We start from the raw sequence: 17,966 nt of genomic DNA on the forward strand, positions 1-17,966 counted from the left end.
TTTATTTATATGGAGCCGTGATAACGATTGTAATCCCATTGGAGATCTTCTTTCCCACCTACATCCCGCCATATATTGTTTTTCAATCGGATAAACACAGTTTTTGTGCGACTTCTAGACTTTTGTGGGAAATAGAGAGCAATTCAAAGTCGCATCTTTATAAGTTGCAAAATACATGAACAGAAACCAATTATTTGGTATTGATTGATTGAATTAGCATAGCTAATCATTATACTCAGTTGAGCAGAGCTCACAGAGTATATTAACTTTGATTGGATAACGGTTGGTTGTACAGGTATAAAGGAATCGATATAGATATGGACTTCCATATATCAAAATCATCAGTATCCAAAAAAAATTTGATTGAGTTATGTCCCTCCGTCCGTCCGTCCGGCCGTTGACACGATAACTTGAGTAAATTTTGAGGTATCTTGATGAAATTTGGTACGTATGTTCCTGAGCGCTCCTCTCAGATCGCTATTTAAAATGAACGATATCGGACTATAACCACGCACACTTTTTCGATATCGGTAATTTCGAAAAACGGAAAAAGTGCGATAATTCATTACCAAAGAAGGATAAAGCGATGAAACTTGGTAGGTGAGTTGAACTTATAACGAAGAATAGAAAATTCGTAAAATTTCGGACAACGGGCGTAGCACCTCCCACTTTTAAAAGAAGGTAATTTAAAAGTTTTGCAAGCTGTAATTTGGCAGTCGTTGAAGGTATCATAATGAAATTTGGCAGGAACGTTACAACCATTACTATATGTATGCCTAATAAAAATTAGCAAAATCGGAGAACGACGACGCCCACTTTTAAAAAAAAAATTTTTTTAAGTAAAATTTTAACAAAATGGGCGTTGCTCTGCCCCTTTTCATTTCATTTGCCTAGGATACATTTAATGCCATAAGTCGAACAAAAATTTACCAATCCTTGTGAAATTTGGTGGGGCTTAGATTCTATGGCGATAACTGTCTTCTGTGAAAAAGGGCGAAATCGGTTGAAGCCAAGCCCAGTTTTTATACACAGCCGACCGTCTGTCCTTCCGCTCGGCCGTTAACACGATAACTTAAGCAAAAATCGATATATCTTCAGTAAACTCAGTTCACGTACTTATCTGAACTCACTTTGTATTGGTATAAAAATTGGCCGAAATCCGACTATGACCACGCCCACTTTTTCGATATCGAAAATTACGAAAAATGAAAAAAATGCCATAATTCTATACCAAATACGAAAAAAGGGATAAAACATGGTAATTGGATTGGTTTATTGACGCAAAATATAACTTTAGAAAATAACTTTGTAAAATGGGTGTGTAAGTGTAGGTGTTATTAAGTAGAAGAAAATTAAAAAGTTCTGCAGGGCGAAATCAAAAGCCCTTGGAATCTTGGCAGAAAAACTGTTCGTGGTACTACAATTATAAATAAATTAGCGGTCCCCGACAGATGATGTTCTGGGTCACCCTGGTCCACATTTTGGTCGATATCTCGAAAACGCCTTCACATATACAACTACCACCACTCCCTTTTAAAACCATTTATTCCTTTAATTTGATGCCCATATCGTACAAACACATTCTAGAGTCACCCCTGGTCCACCTATAGAACTAAGGCCCACTCCCTTTTAAAATACTCATTATCGCCTTTCTTTTGATACCCATATCGTACAAAGAAATTCCAGAGTCACCCATTTATGGCGATATCTCGAAAAGGCGTCCACCTATAGAACTAAGGCCCACGCCCTTTTAAAATACTCATTAACACCTTTCATTCGATACCCATATCGTACAAACTCATGCTAGAGTCACCCCTGGTCCTCCTTTATGGCGGTACCTCTAAAAGGCGTCCACTTATAGAACTAAGGCCCACTCCCTTTTAAAGCACACTTTAATAACTTCCATTTGATACCCATGTCATACAAACACATTCCAGGGTTACCCCAGGTTCATTTTCCTACATGGTGATTTTCCCTTATTTTGTCAACATAGCTCTCAATTGAGTATGTAGTGTTCGGTTACTCCCGAACATAGCCTTCCTTACTTGTTTTTACATCACACTGACGTGAACCATTTTCAAATCGGGGAAGAAATAACAAAGTTGTAGCGAGTTTAGTAATGATATATATGTATGTAGCTACATTTAATCTATCGATACTGTACAACACATGTAATCGGAAAACTTAACTCAAAAACACCAACGCTTTTTATATACGAACTTCATACAGACACTCGTGTGGGTTTTATGCATCAAGTTTTCAATTGATGCTTTGTACAGTATCGATAAGCATAAAGTAGCGGTATCACTTACAAAATTCGCTATAGCTTTGCCATTTTTGAACCGATTTGTTCACAGCTTGAAAAAATATGATCTGAAATTGATTAACATTTAATATAACATCAAAATTTACGCAAAATACTTCCTACAAATTGATATATACTGCGCGCTGAACGAATCTGCCACTATACGAATCTAAATTCTGCTCTGTTTCCCGCATAAACGTGCGAATATCTTCTAAGATGTTTGCCTAATGGCAAAACACTACCAAATCATTTTCGCAGTTCATGCGAAAAACTGAAGATTTTTAGGATATTACGCTTTCTTGTTTTTCGAAAGTCGTTAGGTTCGCGAAATCTCAGAGCCAATACACTTTACCTTCATAATCTAATTATCTTGGTTTTTGATCTAATAAAAGTTTAACAAATTAACACAGAGCTTATTAACACGCTTTTTTTTAGATCATAATTTATTACATTCTGGCCGGGAAAGCTAATTTTTTTAAGGACAGCTGCTATGAAATGAAAATACCTACCTACACCCATGCATAACTATAAATGTACTCCCGAAGTAAAATAACGCTAGCGAATGCTGTGTAAGGACGTGTTGTTTTCAGACTTTTTCAGGCAATTTATAATTTTTTTTCCGTAAGAACCAAATATTATTAAAAAAATAATTAGAGAAATTGGCCAACCGTTCTCGAGATTCGCGATTAGCAACAAATTAAGCGGCCTATTTATATATCAGCCGGTTTTTTGCAAGCTAGTGGAAGTAACATGATAGGCAGATTACGAATTGCATAGAATCCCCGCAGTGAGGAGCCAAAGTAGTCAGCAAACATTCTACTTCATTGACTAGAATTTTGTGGGGTTATTCATACTAGTCAGTTTTTGAATAGTTCATAGACTATAATTTTGTTGTGTTATTCATACTAGTTAGTATTTGAGTAATTTATTCGACTAGAATTTCGTCTGTCGCACTCGAGGAAATGCGCGAGTATTTCTGTAGCCAATTTGCAATGCATACTTCTGTTGCCAATGCCAGATATCGTCCAAATCAACGGACCCATAAACACAACCATGACGAGTCGACCCTCACTGTTACCTCAACAGAGGTTAAAGAAGTCACTGAAAAGGCCAAGCCTTCCATATAAATCGTCCCAGACGGAAAACCTATGCCGATGCCAAAACTCCTTGGCCATGAGGGCATCAGCAGCCTAGCATATTTTTTCTACTTGTCGTTAAAAGACTTTGCCATTCCAGAATAACGGAAAATGACAAGCATAAACCCACTACCAAACACCGGAAACCCAGCCAGCATCCGATATTATCCCTTTAGTCAGTTACGAAGACTTTTAAAGCCGTTATGATTCCATCATGGTTATCCAGCCATCAGCATGACTTCCTTAAAGTGCATATCACTCCCACCGTTCTGAACTCCATTAACACTCATAGGACCGTGCTAGAGCCTCAAAATTTACTCAAGTTATCGTGTTTACGGACAGACGGACGGACATGGCTAAATAAATTTCTTTTTTCGCTCAAATCATTTTGATATATAGAAGTCTATATATATTTCGACTAGTTTATGCCGTTACGGATTACCGTTATGCGAACAAAGTTAATATACTCTGAGAGCTCTGCTCAGCTGAGTATAATTACAGAATTCATATTAGTTGGGATTTTTGGAAAACTGGTATTCTTCTAGTATACAACAGTTGGTTTGACTGCAGGGATGCAACAACACAAAGAAAGCTAATTGAGTTGAAAAGCATTAATGTTGAAGGGCATTATTATTATGAACGAACGAACGATATGTACATACGAATGTGCAGATAAACGACCAAGTAAGGAAGGTTAAGTTCGGGTGTAACCGAACATTACATACTCAGTTGAGAACTATGGTGACAACATAAAGGAAAATAACCATGTAGGAAAATGGACCGAGGGTAACCCTGGAATGTGTTTGTATGACATGTGCATCAAATGAAAGTTATTAAAGAGTATTTTATGAGGGAGTGGGCCATAGTTCTATAGGTGAACGCCATTTAGGGATATCGCCATAAAGGTGGACCAAAGGTGACTCTAGAATTTGTTTGTACGATATGGGTATCAACTTACAGGTATTAATGAGCGTTTTAAAAGGGAGTGGGTGTATTTGTATATGTGAAGGCGTTTTCCAGATATCGAACAAAATGTGGACCAAGGTGACCCAGAACATCATCTGTTGGATACCGCTAATTTATTTATATATGTAATACCATGAACAATATTCCTGCCAAGATTTCAAGGGTTTTTTATTTCGCCCTGCAAAACTTTTTCATGTTCGTCTACTTAATATGGTAGGTGTCACTCCCATTTTACAATTTTATACTCAGTTGAGCAGAGCTCACAGAGTATATTAACTTTGATGGGATAACGGTTGGTTGTACAGGTATAAAGGAATCGAGATAGATATAGACTTCCATATATCAAAATAATCAGTATCGAAAAAAAATTCGATTGAGCCATGTCCATCCGTCCGTCCGTCCGTCCGTCTGTCCGTTAACACGATAACTTGAGTAAATTTTGAGCTAGCTTGATAAAATTTGGTATGTAGGTTCTTGGACACTCATCTCAGATCGCTATTTAAAATGAACGATATCGGACAATAACCACGCCCGCTTCTTCGATATCGAAAATTTCGAAAAATCGAAAAAGTGCGATATTTCATTACCAAATAAGGATTAAGCGATGAAACTTGGTAGATGGGTTGAACTTATGACGCAAATAGAAAACTAGTAAAATTTGGACAATGGGCGTGGAACCGCCCACTTTTAAAAGAAGGTAATTTAGAAGTTTTGCAAGCTGTAATTTGGCAGTCGTTGAAAATATCATGATGAAATTTGGCAGGAACGTTACCCTTATTACTATATGTATGCTTAATAAAAATTAGCAAAATCGGATAACGACCACGCACACTTTTTAAAAAAAATTTTTTTTAATTCAAATTTTAAAAGAAAAGTTAATATCTTTACAGTATGTAAGTAAATTATGTCAACATTCAACTCCAGTAATGGTATGGTGCAACAAAATACAAAAATAAAAGAAAATTTCAAAATGGGCGTGGTTCCGCCCTTTCTCATTTAATTTGTCTAGGATACTTTTAATGCCATAAGTCGAACAAAAATTTACCAATCCTTCTGAAATTTGGTAGATGCTTAGATTCTAGGACGATAACTGTTTTCTGTGAAAAAGGGCGAAATCGGTTGAAGCCAGGCCCAGTTTTTATGCACAGCCGACCGTCTGTCCTTCCGCTCGGCCGTTAACACGATAACTTGAGCAATAATCGATATATCTTTACTAAACTCAGTTCACGTACTTATCTGAACTCACTTTGTATTGGTGTAAAAAATAGCCGAAATCCGACTATGACCACGCCCACTTTTTCGCTATCGAAAATTACGAAAAATGAAAAAAATGCCATAATTATATACCAAATACGAAAAAAGGGATGCAACATGGTAATTGTATTGGTCTATTGACGCAAAATATAACTTTAGAAAAAACTTGGTAAAATGGGTGTGAAACCTACCATATTAAGTAGAATAAAATGAAAAAGTTTTGCAGGGCGAAATCAAAAGCCCTTGGAATCTTGGAAGGAATACTGTTCGTGGTATTACATATATAAATAAATTAGCGGTACCCGACAGATGATGTTCTGGATCACCCTGGTACACATTTTGGTCGACATCTCGAAAACGCCTTCACATATACAACTAAGGGCCACTACCTTTTAAAACCCTCATTAATACCTTTAATTTGATACCCAAATCGTACAAACACATTCCAGGGTCACCCCTGGTCCACGTTTATGGCGATATCTGGAAAAGGCGTCCACATATAGAACTAAGGCCCACTCCTTTTTAAAATACTCATTAACACCTTTCATTTGATACCCATATCGTATAAAAAAATTCTAGAGTCACCCCTGGCCCACCTTTATGGCGATATCTCGAAAAGGCATCCACCTATAGAACTAAGATTCACTCCCTTTTAAAATACTCATTAACACCTTTCATTTGACACCCATATCGTAAAAACAAATTTTAGAGTCACCCCTGGTCCACCTTTATGGCGATATCTCAAAAAGGCGTCCACCTATAGAACTAAGGCCCACGCCCTTTTAAAATACTCATTAACACCTTTCATTTGATACCCATATCGTACAAACAAATTCTATAGTCACCCCTGGTCCACCTTTATGGCGATATCTCGAAAAGGCGTCCACCTATAGATTTAGGCCCATGCCCTTTTAAAATACTCATTAACACCTTTCATTTGATACCCATATCGTACAAGCAAATTCTAGAGTCACCCCTGGTCCACCTTTATGGCGATATCTCGAAAAGGCGTCCACCTATAGATTTAGGCCCATGCCCTTTTAAAATACTAATCAACACCTTTCGTTTGATACCCATATCGTACAAACAAATTCTAGAGCCACCCCTGGTCCACCTTTATGGCGATATCTCGAAAAGGCGTCCACCTATAGAACTAAGGTCCACGCCCTTTTAAAATACTCATTAACACCTTTCAGTTGATACCCATATCGTACAAACAAATTCTAGAGTCACCCCTGGTCCACCCTTATGGCGATATCTCGAAAATGCCTCCACCTATAGAACTAAGGTCCACGCCCTTTTAAAATACTCATTAACACTTTTCATTTGATACTTATATTGTACAAACGCATTCTAGAGTTACCCCTGGTCCACGTTTATGGCGATATCCCGAAAAGGCGTCCACCTATAGAACTAAGGCCCACACCCTTTTAAAATACTCATTAACACCTTTAATTTGATACCTTTATTGTACAAACACATTCTAGATTCACCCCTGGTTCACCTTTATGGCGATATCTCGAAAGGGCGTCCTCATATAGAACTAAGGCCCACTCCTTTTTAAAATACTCATTAACACCTTTCATTTGATACCCATATCGTACAAACGCATTCTAGAGTCAACCCTGGTCCACTTTTATAACGATATTTCGAAAAGGCGTCCAGCTATAGAACTAAGACCCACGCCCTTTTAAAATACTCCTTAACACCTTTCGTTTGATACCCATATCGTACAAACAAATTCTAGAGTCACCCCTGGTCCACCTTTATGGCGATATCTCGAAAAGGCGTCCACCTATAGAACTAAGGCCCACGCCCTTTTAAAATACACATTAACACCTTTCATTTGATACCCATATCGTACAAACAAATTCTAAAGTCACCCCTGGTCCACCTTTATGGCGGTACCTCGAAAATGCCTCCATCTATAGAACTATGGCCCATTTCCTCTTAAGATACTCTTTAATACCTTCCATTTGATACACATGTCATACAAACACATTCCAGGGTTACCCTACGTTCTTTTTAAAACATGGTGATTTTCCGTTACTTTGTCTCCACAGCTCTCAACTGAGTATGTAATGTTCGGTTACACCCGAACTTAGCCTTCCTTACTTGTTTTTTCTAAAATTATATTTTGCGTCAATAAACCAATCCAATTACCATGTTTCATCCTTTTTTTCGTATTTGGTATAGAATTATAGCATTTTTTTTAATTTTTCGTTATTTATTTATTTTTATTTATATCGATTTTTGCTCAAGTTATCGTGTTAACGGCCGAGGGAAGGACAGGCGGTCGACTGTGTATAAAAACTGGGCGTGGCTTCAACCGATTTTGCCCTTTTTCACAGAAATAAGTTGTCGTCCTAGAATCTAAGCCCCTACCAAATTTCACAAGGATTGGTAAATTTTTGTTCGACTTATGGCATTAAAAGTATCCTAGACAAATTAAATGAAAAAGGGCGGAGCCACTCCCATTTTGAAATTTTCTTTTATTTTTTTATTTTGTTGCACCATATCATTGCTGGAGTTGAATGTTGACATAATTTACTTATCTACTGTACAAATATTAAATTTTTTGTTAAAATTTGACTTAAAAAAAATTTTTTTTTAAGTGGGCGGGGTCGTTCTCCGATTTTGATAATTTTTATTAAGCATACATATAGTAATAGGAGTAACGTTCCTGCCAAATTTCATAATGATCTCTTCAACGACTGCCAAAATACAGCTTGCAAAAATTTTAAATTACCTTCTTTTAAAAGTGGGCGGTGCCACGCCCATTGTCCAAAATTTTGCTACTTTTCAATTCTGCGTCATAAGTTCAACTAACCTACCAAGTTTTATCGCTTTATCCGTCTTTGGTAATGAATTATCGCACTTTTTCGGTTTTTCGAAATTTTCGATATCGAAAAAGTGGGCGTGGTTATAGTCCGATATCGTTCATTTTAAATAGCGATCTGAGATGAGTGCTCAGAAACCTACATATTCATTATTCAAGAAAACTTGAGTGATGAATAACATGTTATTTTTTATTCAAGCATTTTTTGAATAATGAATGACCCCGAAATGACCCCGAGGGAGTCCCCAAAACCATCCCGAAATGACCCCGAGGAAGTCCCCAAAATCATGCCGGAATGACCCCCAAATGACCCCGAGGGAGTTCCAAAAAGATCACGGAATGACCCCGGGAGGACCCCGTGGTACTCCCCTAAACCATGCCAAAATGTCCTCCAAAAGACCTCGAGGGAGTCGCAAAAGTCATCCCGAAAGGACCCCAAAACCCTAGAAGGATCGCGAGGGAGCCCCTGGAATGGACCCCAATAGGCCCCGGGAGGATCCGCAGGGTGTCCCAGAAATTACCCCCCAACCGCCCCCAAAAAACCCCACGAATACTCCCCAAAATCATCTCAATATTACCCTAAGAAGCTTCAGAAGAACTGGTTACGCATATGGGTATATTTTCAGGGCATCTCGATGGTTTATTTTATTATTTTTGGATAACTGAATAAAAATTAAAATTTTATTGTTATTCCATATTTTGTAAATAAGGAATAATAACTCAACTCTTTATTCAAATTTTGCAAAAATAAGAATGAGCGGTTATCATCAATCAGAATATTTTGAATAACGAGAAAATGTTATTCATTATTCAAGAAATGCTTGAATAAAAAATAACTTTTTATGCATCAATTAGAAAATTTAAAATGATGAATAATTTTTTATTTTTTATTTTGATTTGTTTCATTTCAAAATGATTCAGCCCTGTGACAAACACACACATCCCATGTATTTTGTTTTTGTAGGTGTGTGGTTTAGTGTCAAAAACGTACTGCGCCAGAAGTAGAAATGTCAAAGCAGCTAAAAGAAGGTACCAATTAGCTGATTTTCTTTCACCACCTGTATGGTTCCGCCATAATGAAACTATTTACCTAGTTGAAGCATTTTTTTCAAGCTCGCTTGGAAGAACAAGTAAGGAAGGTTAAGTTCGGGTGTAACCGAACATTACATACTCAGTTGAGAGCTATGGTGACAAAATAAGGGAAAATAACCATATAGGAAAATGAACCTAGGGAAACCCTGGAATGTGTTTGTATGACATGTGTATCAAATGAAAGGCATTTAAGAGTATTTTATGACGGAGTGGGGCATAGTTCTATAGGTGGACGCCATTTAGGGATATAGCCATAAAGGTGGATCAGGGTTGACTCTAGAATGCGTCTGTACGTTATGGATATCAAATGAAAGGTGTTAATGAGTATTTTAAAAGGGAGTAATCCTTAGTACCATAGGTGGACGCCGTTTCGAGATATAGCCACAAAGGTGGACCAGGGGTGACCCTAGAATTTTTTTGTACAATATGGGCATCAAACGAATGGTGTTAATGAGTATTTTAAAAGGGAGCGGGCCTTAGTTCTATAGGTGGACGCCGTTTCGAAATATCGTCATAAAAGTGGACCAGTGGTGACTCTAGAATGTGTTTGTACGATATGGGTATCAAATTAAAGGTATTAATGAGGGTTTTAAAAGGGAGTGGTGGTTGTTGTATAGGTGGTCCGCCTTTTCGAGATATCGCCATAAAGGTGGGCCAGGGGTGACTCTAGAATGCGTTTGTACGATATGGGTATCAAATGAAAGGTGTTAATGAGTATTTTAAAAGGGAGTAATCCTTAGTTCCATAGGTGGACGTCGCTTCGAGATATCGCCATAAAGGTGGACCAGGGGTGACCCTAGAATTTGTTTGTACAATATGGGTATCAAAAGAAAGGTGTTAATGAGTATTTTAAAAGGGAGTAATCCTTAGTTCCATAGGTGGACGACGTTTCGAGATATCGCCATAAAGGTGGAGCAGGGGTGACTCTAGAATGAGTTTGTACGATATGGGTATCAAATTAAAGGTATTAATGAGAGTTTTAAAAGGGAGTGGTGTGAAGGCGTTTTCCAAATATCGACCAAAATGTGGACCAGGGTGACACAGAACATCATCTGTTGGATACCGCTAATTTATTTATATATGTAATACCTGCCAAGATTTTAAGGGTTTTTTATTTCGCCCTGCAGAACTTTTTCATTTTCTTCTACTTAATATGGTAGGTGTCACAACCATTTTATAAAGTTTTTTCTAAAGTTATCTTCGCGTCAATAAAACAATCCAATTACATTACCATGTTTCATTCCTTTTTTCGTATTTGGTATAGAATTATGGCATTTTTTCATTTTTCGTAATTTTCGATATCGAAAAAGTGGGCGTGGTCATAGTCGGATTTCGTTCATTTTTCATACCAAGATAAAGTGAGTTCAAGTAAGCACGTGAACTAAGTTCATTAAAGATATGCCGATTTTTGTTCAAGTTATCGTGTTAACGGCCATGCGGAAGGACAGACGGACGACTGTGTATAAAAACTGGGCGTGGTATCAACCGATTTCGCCCATTTTCACAGTTAACGTCATAAAATCTATGCCCCTACCAAATTTCAAAAGGATTGGTTAATTTTTGTTCGACTTATGGCGTTAAAAGTATCCTAGACAAATTAAACGAAAAAGGGCGGAGCCACGCCCATTTTGAAATTTTCTTTTATTTTTGTATTTTGTTGCACCATATCATTACTGGAGTTGAATGTGGACATAATTTACTTATATACTGTAAAGATATTAAATTTTTTGTTAAAATCTTACTTTAAAAAATTTTTTTTTTAAAAGTGGGCGTGGTTCTTCTCCGATTTTGCTAATTTTTATTAAGCGTATACATAGTAATAGGAGTAACGTTCCTGCCAAATTTCATCATGATATCTTCAACGACTGCCAAATTACAGCTTGGAAAAATTTTAAATTACCTTCTTTTAAAAGTGGGCGGTGCCACTCCCATTGTCCAAAATTTTACTAGTTTTCTATTCTGCGTTATAAGTTCAACTCATCTACCAAGTTTCGTCGCTTTAGCTGTCTTTTGTAATGAATTATCGCACTTTTTCGGTTTTTCGAAATTTTCGATATCGAAAAAGTGGGCGTGGTTATAGTCCGATATCGTTCATTTTAAATAGCGATCTGAGATGAGTGCTCAGGAACCTACATACCAAATTTCATCAAGATACCTCAAAATTTACTCAAGTTATCGTGTTAACGGACGGACGGACGGACGGACGGACATGGCTCAATCAAATTTTTTTTCGATCCTGATCATTTTGATATATGGAAGTCTATATCTATCTCGATTCCTTTATATATGTACAACCAACCGTTATCCAATCAAACTTAATATACTCTGTGAGCTCTGCTCAACTGAGTATAAAAATCAGCTTTTATAGATATATGTATAGCTGTATATGAACGTATATTTACATAACTTTATTTGGTGTGCTTTAAAAATATGTTAATATTAACAAAAGGACCCAGTATAACAAAGTACCTGGTATAACAAGGAAATACCCGACTCGAAAAAAGTACCCGTTCCCAAAAGGTACCCAGTTTAACAAAAGTATCCGGTTCCAATAAAGGTACCCGGTACTAAAATATCACCCGGCTTAGCAAAAGAACAAGATTCTGAATAGTACTCGGTGAAAAAAAAAAGGTTTAGCAAAGGTACCCTGTTCGAAAAAAGTACCCGGTACCGCAAAAGTAACCGATTCTGAAAGAGTACCAGGATCCAAAAAATACCTACTTTTACACAACTACTCGTTCTCGATGTTGTCCTTTATGTGTTACGTATAAATTATTAAGTATTTTAGTTATGTACTTACACACAAATTTATGTCGCATAAACAAAATGTGGCCATATGTACATATGTGATAAAATATATTATACATATTTTTGTTTGTGGCAGAGCAAGTTTGGTTACATTGGTCATCATGGTCGCTGACTAAACATCTGTTTTAGGTTGTTTAAAATTTTGTCAAAAGGCATTTAAAGTTTTGGTCTGTCAGAGTAAAATTAAACAAAGTATTTAGCTAAAATGAGCATGAAACAAAATTCCTACTTATTTCCATTTTGTTGCGATGACGAGTGCAGCTTAAATAAATTAAATAATAATTTTTTTAAACAAACATTTGCTTTTTGTAGCTACGCTTGAAAGTAGTTTCAAGTGCAGATCTTGAATGTGTTCATGACGCTACGCCTCGTGTGCGCTGGTTTTCAGTGATAAAGTCAAGTATCTGGAAGTCAATCTAGATAGGAAACTATTCCGGAGTGACAATATAGCAGATCGGATAAAGATTGATTATCATAATCAAAATCTTCAGCAAAATTTGATTGCAGCTTAGGTTTGGCTTTTAATACGATTCTCTTAAAATGTGTTATTTTAGTGAATGTGCGCTAAAATAAAATAACACCTTGCAGAACTATCTATCTAGCTCAACATAGTAGTAAGCGCCAATATTTTCTTCACTTGGCTCCCAGCATGCTTACAAAAAGCACAATACTATCTTAAAAATTGAGGAACTAGGTAAAATTTTAGTATTCTTATGAAGGCAAGATTAAAATACATACCATGTTTTCCATTGAAATTAAGTTAAAATGATAAATTGTTTAGGAGAGGAACAGAAAAACCGTTTGCTGTAAATTTTGCCTTTGGGCCCTTACGATAAAACTGAAAAACATCCAGCCTGTTTTTTGTTTTTATTTAAAAATTAGTTCATCATATTTTCATTACGCAGTATATTCAAATAAGGTTACACTCATTCAAGCCGTATGGGCATTATCACTAAAATGCACTATAAAATTTCACTAAAAATTGCACTATCACTAAAAATTTTGATCTATCAAGACCATTAGTGAATAATACTTGGACTGTGACCGGGAACTGTTTATTTTGTCATATTACTTGCATACCTATTTATAATATATACCAATATAAATGATATAAATATGTATGTATGTCAATTTTTCTCTCTTCCCTTTTAGTGATAGTTAAATTTTTTGCACTTAAATTTTTTTTAATCAATAAAAAGGGCAATATACCCAGCCTTGATGAGCAATTTATAACATTTATGTATAAGAGGTCGTAGAATTTTTTAATTTAACATTATTTGGGAAACCTCGTTTCGAAGGGACAGCCTTGCCGATTCTTGCAGGGGAGTATATGACCTTTTTTTTTTATCAGTTTTGTATAGCTTTTAAACTTCAGAAGTTAATTAGCATTTTTTTACAGAGGTTAGATTCTCACCACTAAAAATTTAAAATATTTAACACAAAAACATTATTTTCTTTACATTTTTGTTTAACGTTGTTATAAACTCAAATCCTTACAAATTTCTGAAGAGGGTGGAAATAATACAAGTTAACTTAATTCAGGCCAATCGAATAACTACTCAATTGCCTTCACAATTTGTTTGCACATTTGGTCTCCCAAATTACATAAGAAACGGTAAAACGGTTAAAACGCGTATAGTTTTACCAAAGCCTTAGGGAAAACTATCCAACTTAGTAAGGTTAAGTGAAACGGAATAATTTACTCTTCGCAATATGAATATTTCCCATTTCTCTTTTTCCTTTGTAGAAAAGGGCAAAGTAAATGGTGCCCCAAAGTCAAAGCTACCCCTCCTTACCCTATTGGACGGAATTAGTAATGAATTGGTGAGACGGCAACATCAACAGAAGGACATAATAACAAGGCTGCTCAATAATACAAATCTGCTGGAATTGCTTTCTACCATTTAGCAAAGCATTTTTCTGGTTACTATCCCAACTCTTCTTTCGATCCGCCAAAAACCTTTTTAAATCCTCTAAAAAACGCCTTACGCAATTTCTGGACAGCTTTGCATCAAATTTACCTGGAGCCCCTGCTTGTTGCTTATTTGTACACTTTTCAACTTAAAATAAAAAGTATTAATGTACACTGAAAGAAAAAGACTGGTAAAATCAACCGAAATTTCTGTTATTTTTTATCCATCACAACAAGACGATTAATCAACTGCGCATAAATGGTTGATTCGTAATTGACCGTTTTAGTAGTCAAATAAACAAAAAAATTGTTTCATTATACTTTACCAACAGTTTTGTTAAATTAAGAATTATTACTGTGGCTCTAAGAATACCAATCAAAACTGTTAATATGAAAAGGAATTTTTGTTCATTCGAAATAACTATCGTAAACTGTTAAATTAAGAGAGTTTATTGTAGAAATGACACTACCAGTGAAATCTATTGAAATAACAGATATTTCTGTTTTTTCTAGATTAATAGCGTAAACTTTACATCAACAGAGTTTTCTGTTCATATGACATTAATGCATGTGGAAAAATTAAAGCCGGATAAATATACATTTAAACTTACATAGTTTTTTTTTGTTCGTATAAATTACACCTAAGTACATTTCATTTCTAATGATTTTATTACTATATTTAGTAATATTAATTAAAATAATAATAACTTAAATCTGAATTCAAATAAACAAATCTTGTTCCGAATTACCATCGACAACTTTGTACAAAAGTATGTTGCCATATATATACGTAAATATGTGAATACATAAATACGCATGCTTGCTACTTATATATTTGCTACATACATTAGAGCATGTACTAACGCGTGCGTGAATAGTACATGCTCTAGCGAAAATAACCGAACTTGAATTGGGCGTACATCAAATATACTGGCACACATTAAACATTATACACTTTATTACTTTGTTTTATTAAACGCACTTTCACCAAATTTTATTTTTTATAATTTATTTAATGTATAGTTTTGTTCTTTGTAGTAGTCACGCAACTGATTCTCAATTCTTTCAGTTGCAGCTCATTCTCAATTTTTTCTCTCGCATGTAGAGTTGCCATACTTGATTGTTTCGAACAAAACTTTTAGTATAAATGTTTGACATAAAATTTTAAATAGAGAGCTTGTAACTTATAGAAAAGTAAAGAATCAAATCACGGGAAGGTAACTCACCACTGGAGTAACTTTACATGTAATTCGGCAAGTTTACTTCTCGTAACACTTTATTTTGAAACGATTCCAAAACAACTCAAACTTTTATGATGTCGGAAACATCAACATTAAAAAAGAATGTTTTTTATTATCTTATTAGATTCGTTCGCGTGAGCGAAAATTCATAAAAACTTGAGCAAAATGTTACTAACTTTGGAAAAATCCTGTTCTTTCAAACAAAACTTTTGCAACACGAGGGCGCAATTTTGCATTTCGCTTGGAGGAGAAGTTGCAAAATTGTACCCGATAAATAGGTGTCCCGGTATCGCATAATTTTTTGCAGTGTTATGCACAGTAAATTCAAAAAAGGGGTTTTTCGTTTTGTATTGATAACTGAAAAACTAGTTTTTTGTTGTTTTCCCCAATTTGTGTGTTTTCGATTTGGTGGTTTGCTTATTTTGGTGTTTTTTTTTTAAGGAGTGGCACCTTCGTCATAAGTACAAAGTAGAGAGCGCAGTGAGTGTAAAATTCTCTTTGAAATTTGCTCATACATTGACTGTTGTTCACTGTTGAAATGACCAGTGAGATCAGTTGTATTAACAGAAAAAACAGTTAGATTTATTAGGAATCTGTCAATTTTAAAGAATTTTGTTAACTTAAGAGCGACAGTTTCTCTTCTGTTGAAATGACTAAACTAATTTGTTCGCTTGACAAAGAACTTGATCGAATTAACCATAATTCGATCAATTTCATCGAATCTTCGTGAAGTCAAGAACAACAGTACCAATTTGTTAATTTTACTAGCACCATTTCTTTCAGTGTATTTTAGCACAAATTAGTGTTTTTTCGTTTCATTTAATTTAGCAAGTAAAAAATGTCTTTAAGATATCAGAGAAATATCCTTTTCAATAATATTTATAATACCTTTTTTCCTTTAACCGATTTTACCTTTTTTTGACCATTGTTCACAATATGAGGAAAAGGGATAGTAGTAAAAAAAATCCCAAGATTTTTTTGTTTAGAATACGAGGAATAGGAGAAAAGAAAAACTCGCAAGGGATTTTCGTTCAGAATTGGGCTGATTAAGTTATATTGCAGCAGTAAATAAGCACAAATTTTACTCACCCGGCAAACTCAAAACACCACCCACAACCAAGTATGCTACAAGTAGGACCACGGTGAACTTCATTTCTGCATGTATTTACACACTTTTAGTTAATGGTTGTTTTTTATTTTTAAACGAAAATGAAAAGAATATAAAAAATTTATTTAGCGCATTTTGTATTTTAATTAAGATAAATTTATATTGCAACTTGAAAATAACCAATGCAAATTTTACAGTCGATAGTTTTACGTAAATTTAACTAACTACTTTTTTGTTTTTTAATATATTTAATTATACAAAAATTGCGTCGTATTAATCGATTTGATTGCTTTTAGCACAGAAAGTTAATTCTTACGTAATTTTTTTAGTACTGTTTAATTAGTGAGAACATATTTTAAACTTGAAAACTGTTTTCACTGATAATGCCTTTGTTCGTCTAAACCCACCTGATATCAATCGCGGTTTGTCGAGAACTTAGCACCGCAACCAGTAGTTAAATGCAAAACGGCATAGATTCCCTACCGCCGAATCGATGGTGCTGCAAACATAAATCGTGCTATTTGTTTTCAGCTTTAAATTATATGTATGTAAAAATGTATGTACATATCACACGCTTAGATCAAAACGGAGCTAACTAAAAAATTTTAAACTTCGAAGTAATGAGTACCACCAGGCTCCCAAATTCAATACCTATCGAATTTTAAACGCGGTTTATTTATATCTCCACTAATCAGCGCAAAAATACTGTGCAAAAAATAAAATTGGCATTGTTGCATATGGGGGAGGCAGTTAGTTTCCACATTTTTTTTTAATTTCGATTTTTTGAGTTGATCGCTGTTTTGATGAATATGTGCGATATGTGTATAAAGCAGAGTTATGGAAATGCATGCTAAAGCAGGCCCACCAATTACAACCGCTTACCCGCACCTTCTTGTGGGGCTTTCTACCAATTCTTATTTTTCTATCTAGGTATTGGAATTAAGCAAAACGTATGCTTTATGTGTATGGTAGTTTCCATTGTAACAGTCGCGACACCGCAAAATATTTATAAGTTTTAAAGAAAACTGTTTAAGTAATGATTGGATTATTAAATTCAAGAAATACTGCAATAATTAAGACATATACCCCCTACTGCGAGTCTCGATCGGAAATGAATTGAATAATTGTTCGATTCCATCTTTTCCATTTAGTTTTTTTACTCTGCAAATTAATCGCCAAACGTTTGTCTGATATGAAACAGATTTTATTATTTCGATGTATATATAATAATTTTTATCCATTACAAAGATAATCAATTATCGCTCAACGGTCGACTATCTACTGCAATCGACATTCGCAATAGGG

The 17,966-nt window shown here is 35.3% G+C and overlaps 1 protein-coding gene across 2 annotated transcripts in view; it reads right to left on the bottom strand.

Annotated features, from left to right (window-relative positions):
- vir-1 (virus-induced RNA 1) overlaps window positions 1–17,213 on the bottom strand; it is a 405,722-nt gene extending 388,509 nt beyond the window's left edge. The window contains exons 1-2 of one of the 2 annotated variants that reach the window (XM_067766482.1): window positions 17,069–17,213; window positions 16,643–16,725 (exon numbers count right to left, since the gene is read on the bottom strand). In XM_067766482.1, coding sequence (XP_067622583.1) covers window positions 16,643–16,706 — 64 coding nt within the window. In that variant the 5' untranslated portion in view covers window positions 16,707–16,725; window positions 17,069–17,213. Of the gene's footprint in view, window positions 1–16,642; window positions 16,726–16,977 lie in introns of both variants that reach the window. The other variant, XM_067766483.1, reaches the window with a different exon arrangement.
- Between the last annotated feature and the right edge of the window lie 753 nt (window positions 17,214–17,966).

The sequence above is a fragment of the Eurosta solidaginis genome, chromosome 2 (genome assembly GCF_040869045.1).
Source record: "Eurosta solidaginis isolate ZX-2024a chromosome 2, ASM4086904v1, whole genome shotgun sequence".
Lineage (NCBI taxonomy): Eukaryota > Metazoa > Arthropoda > Insecta > Diptera > Tephritidae > Eurosta > Eurosta solidaginis.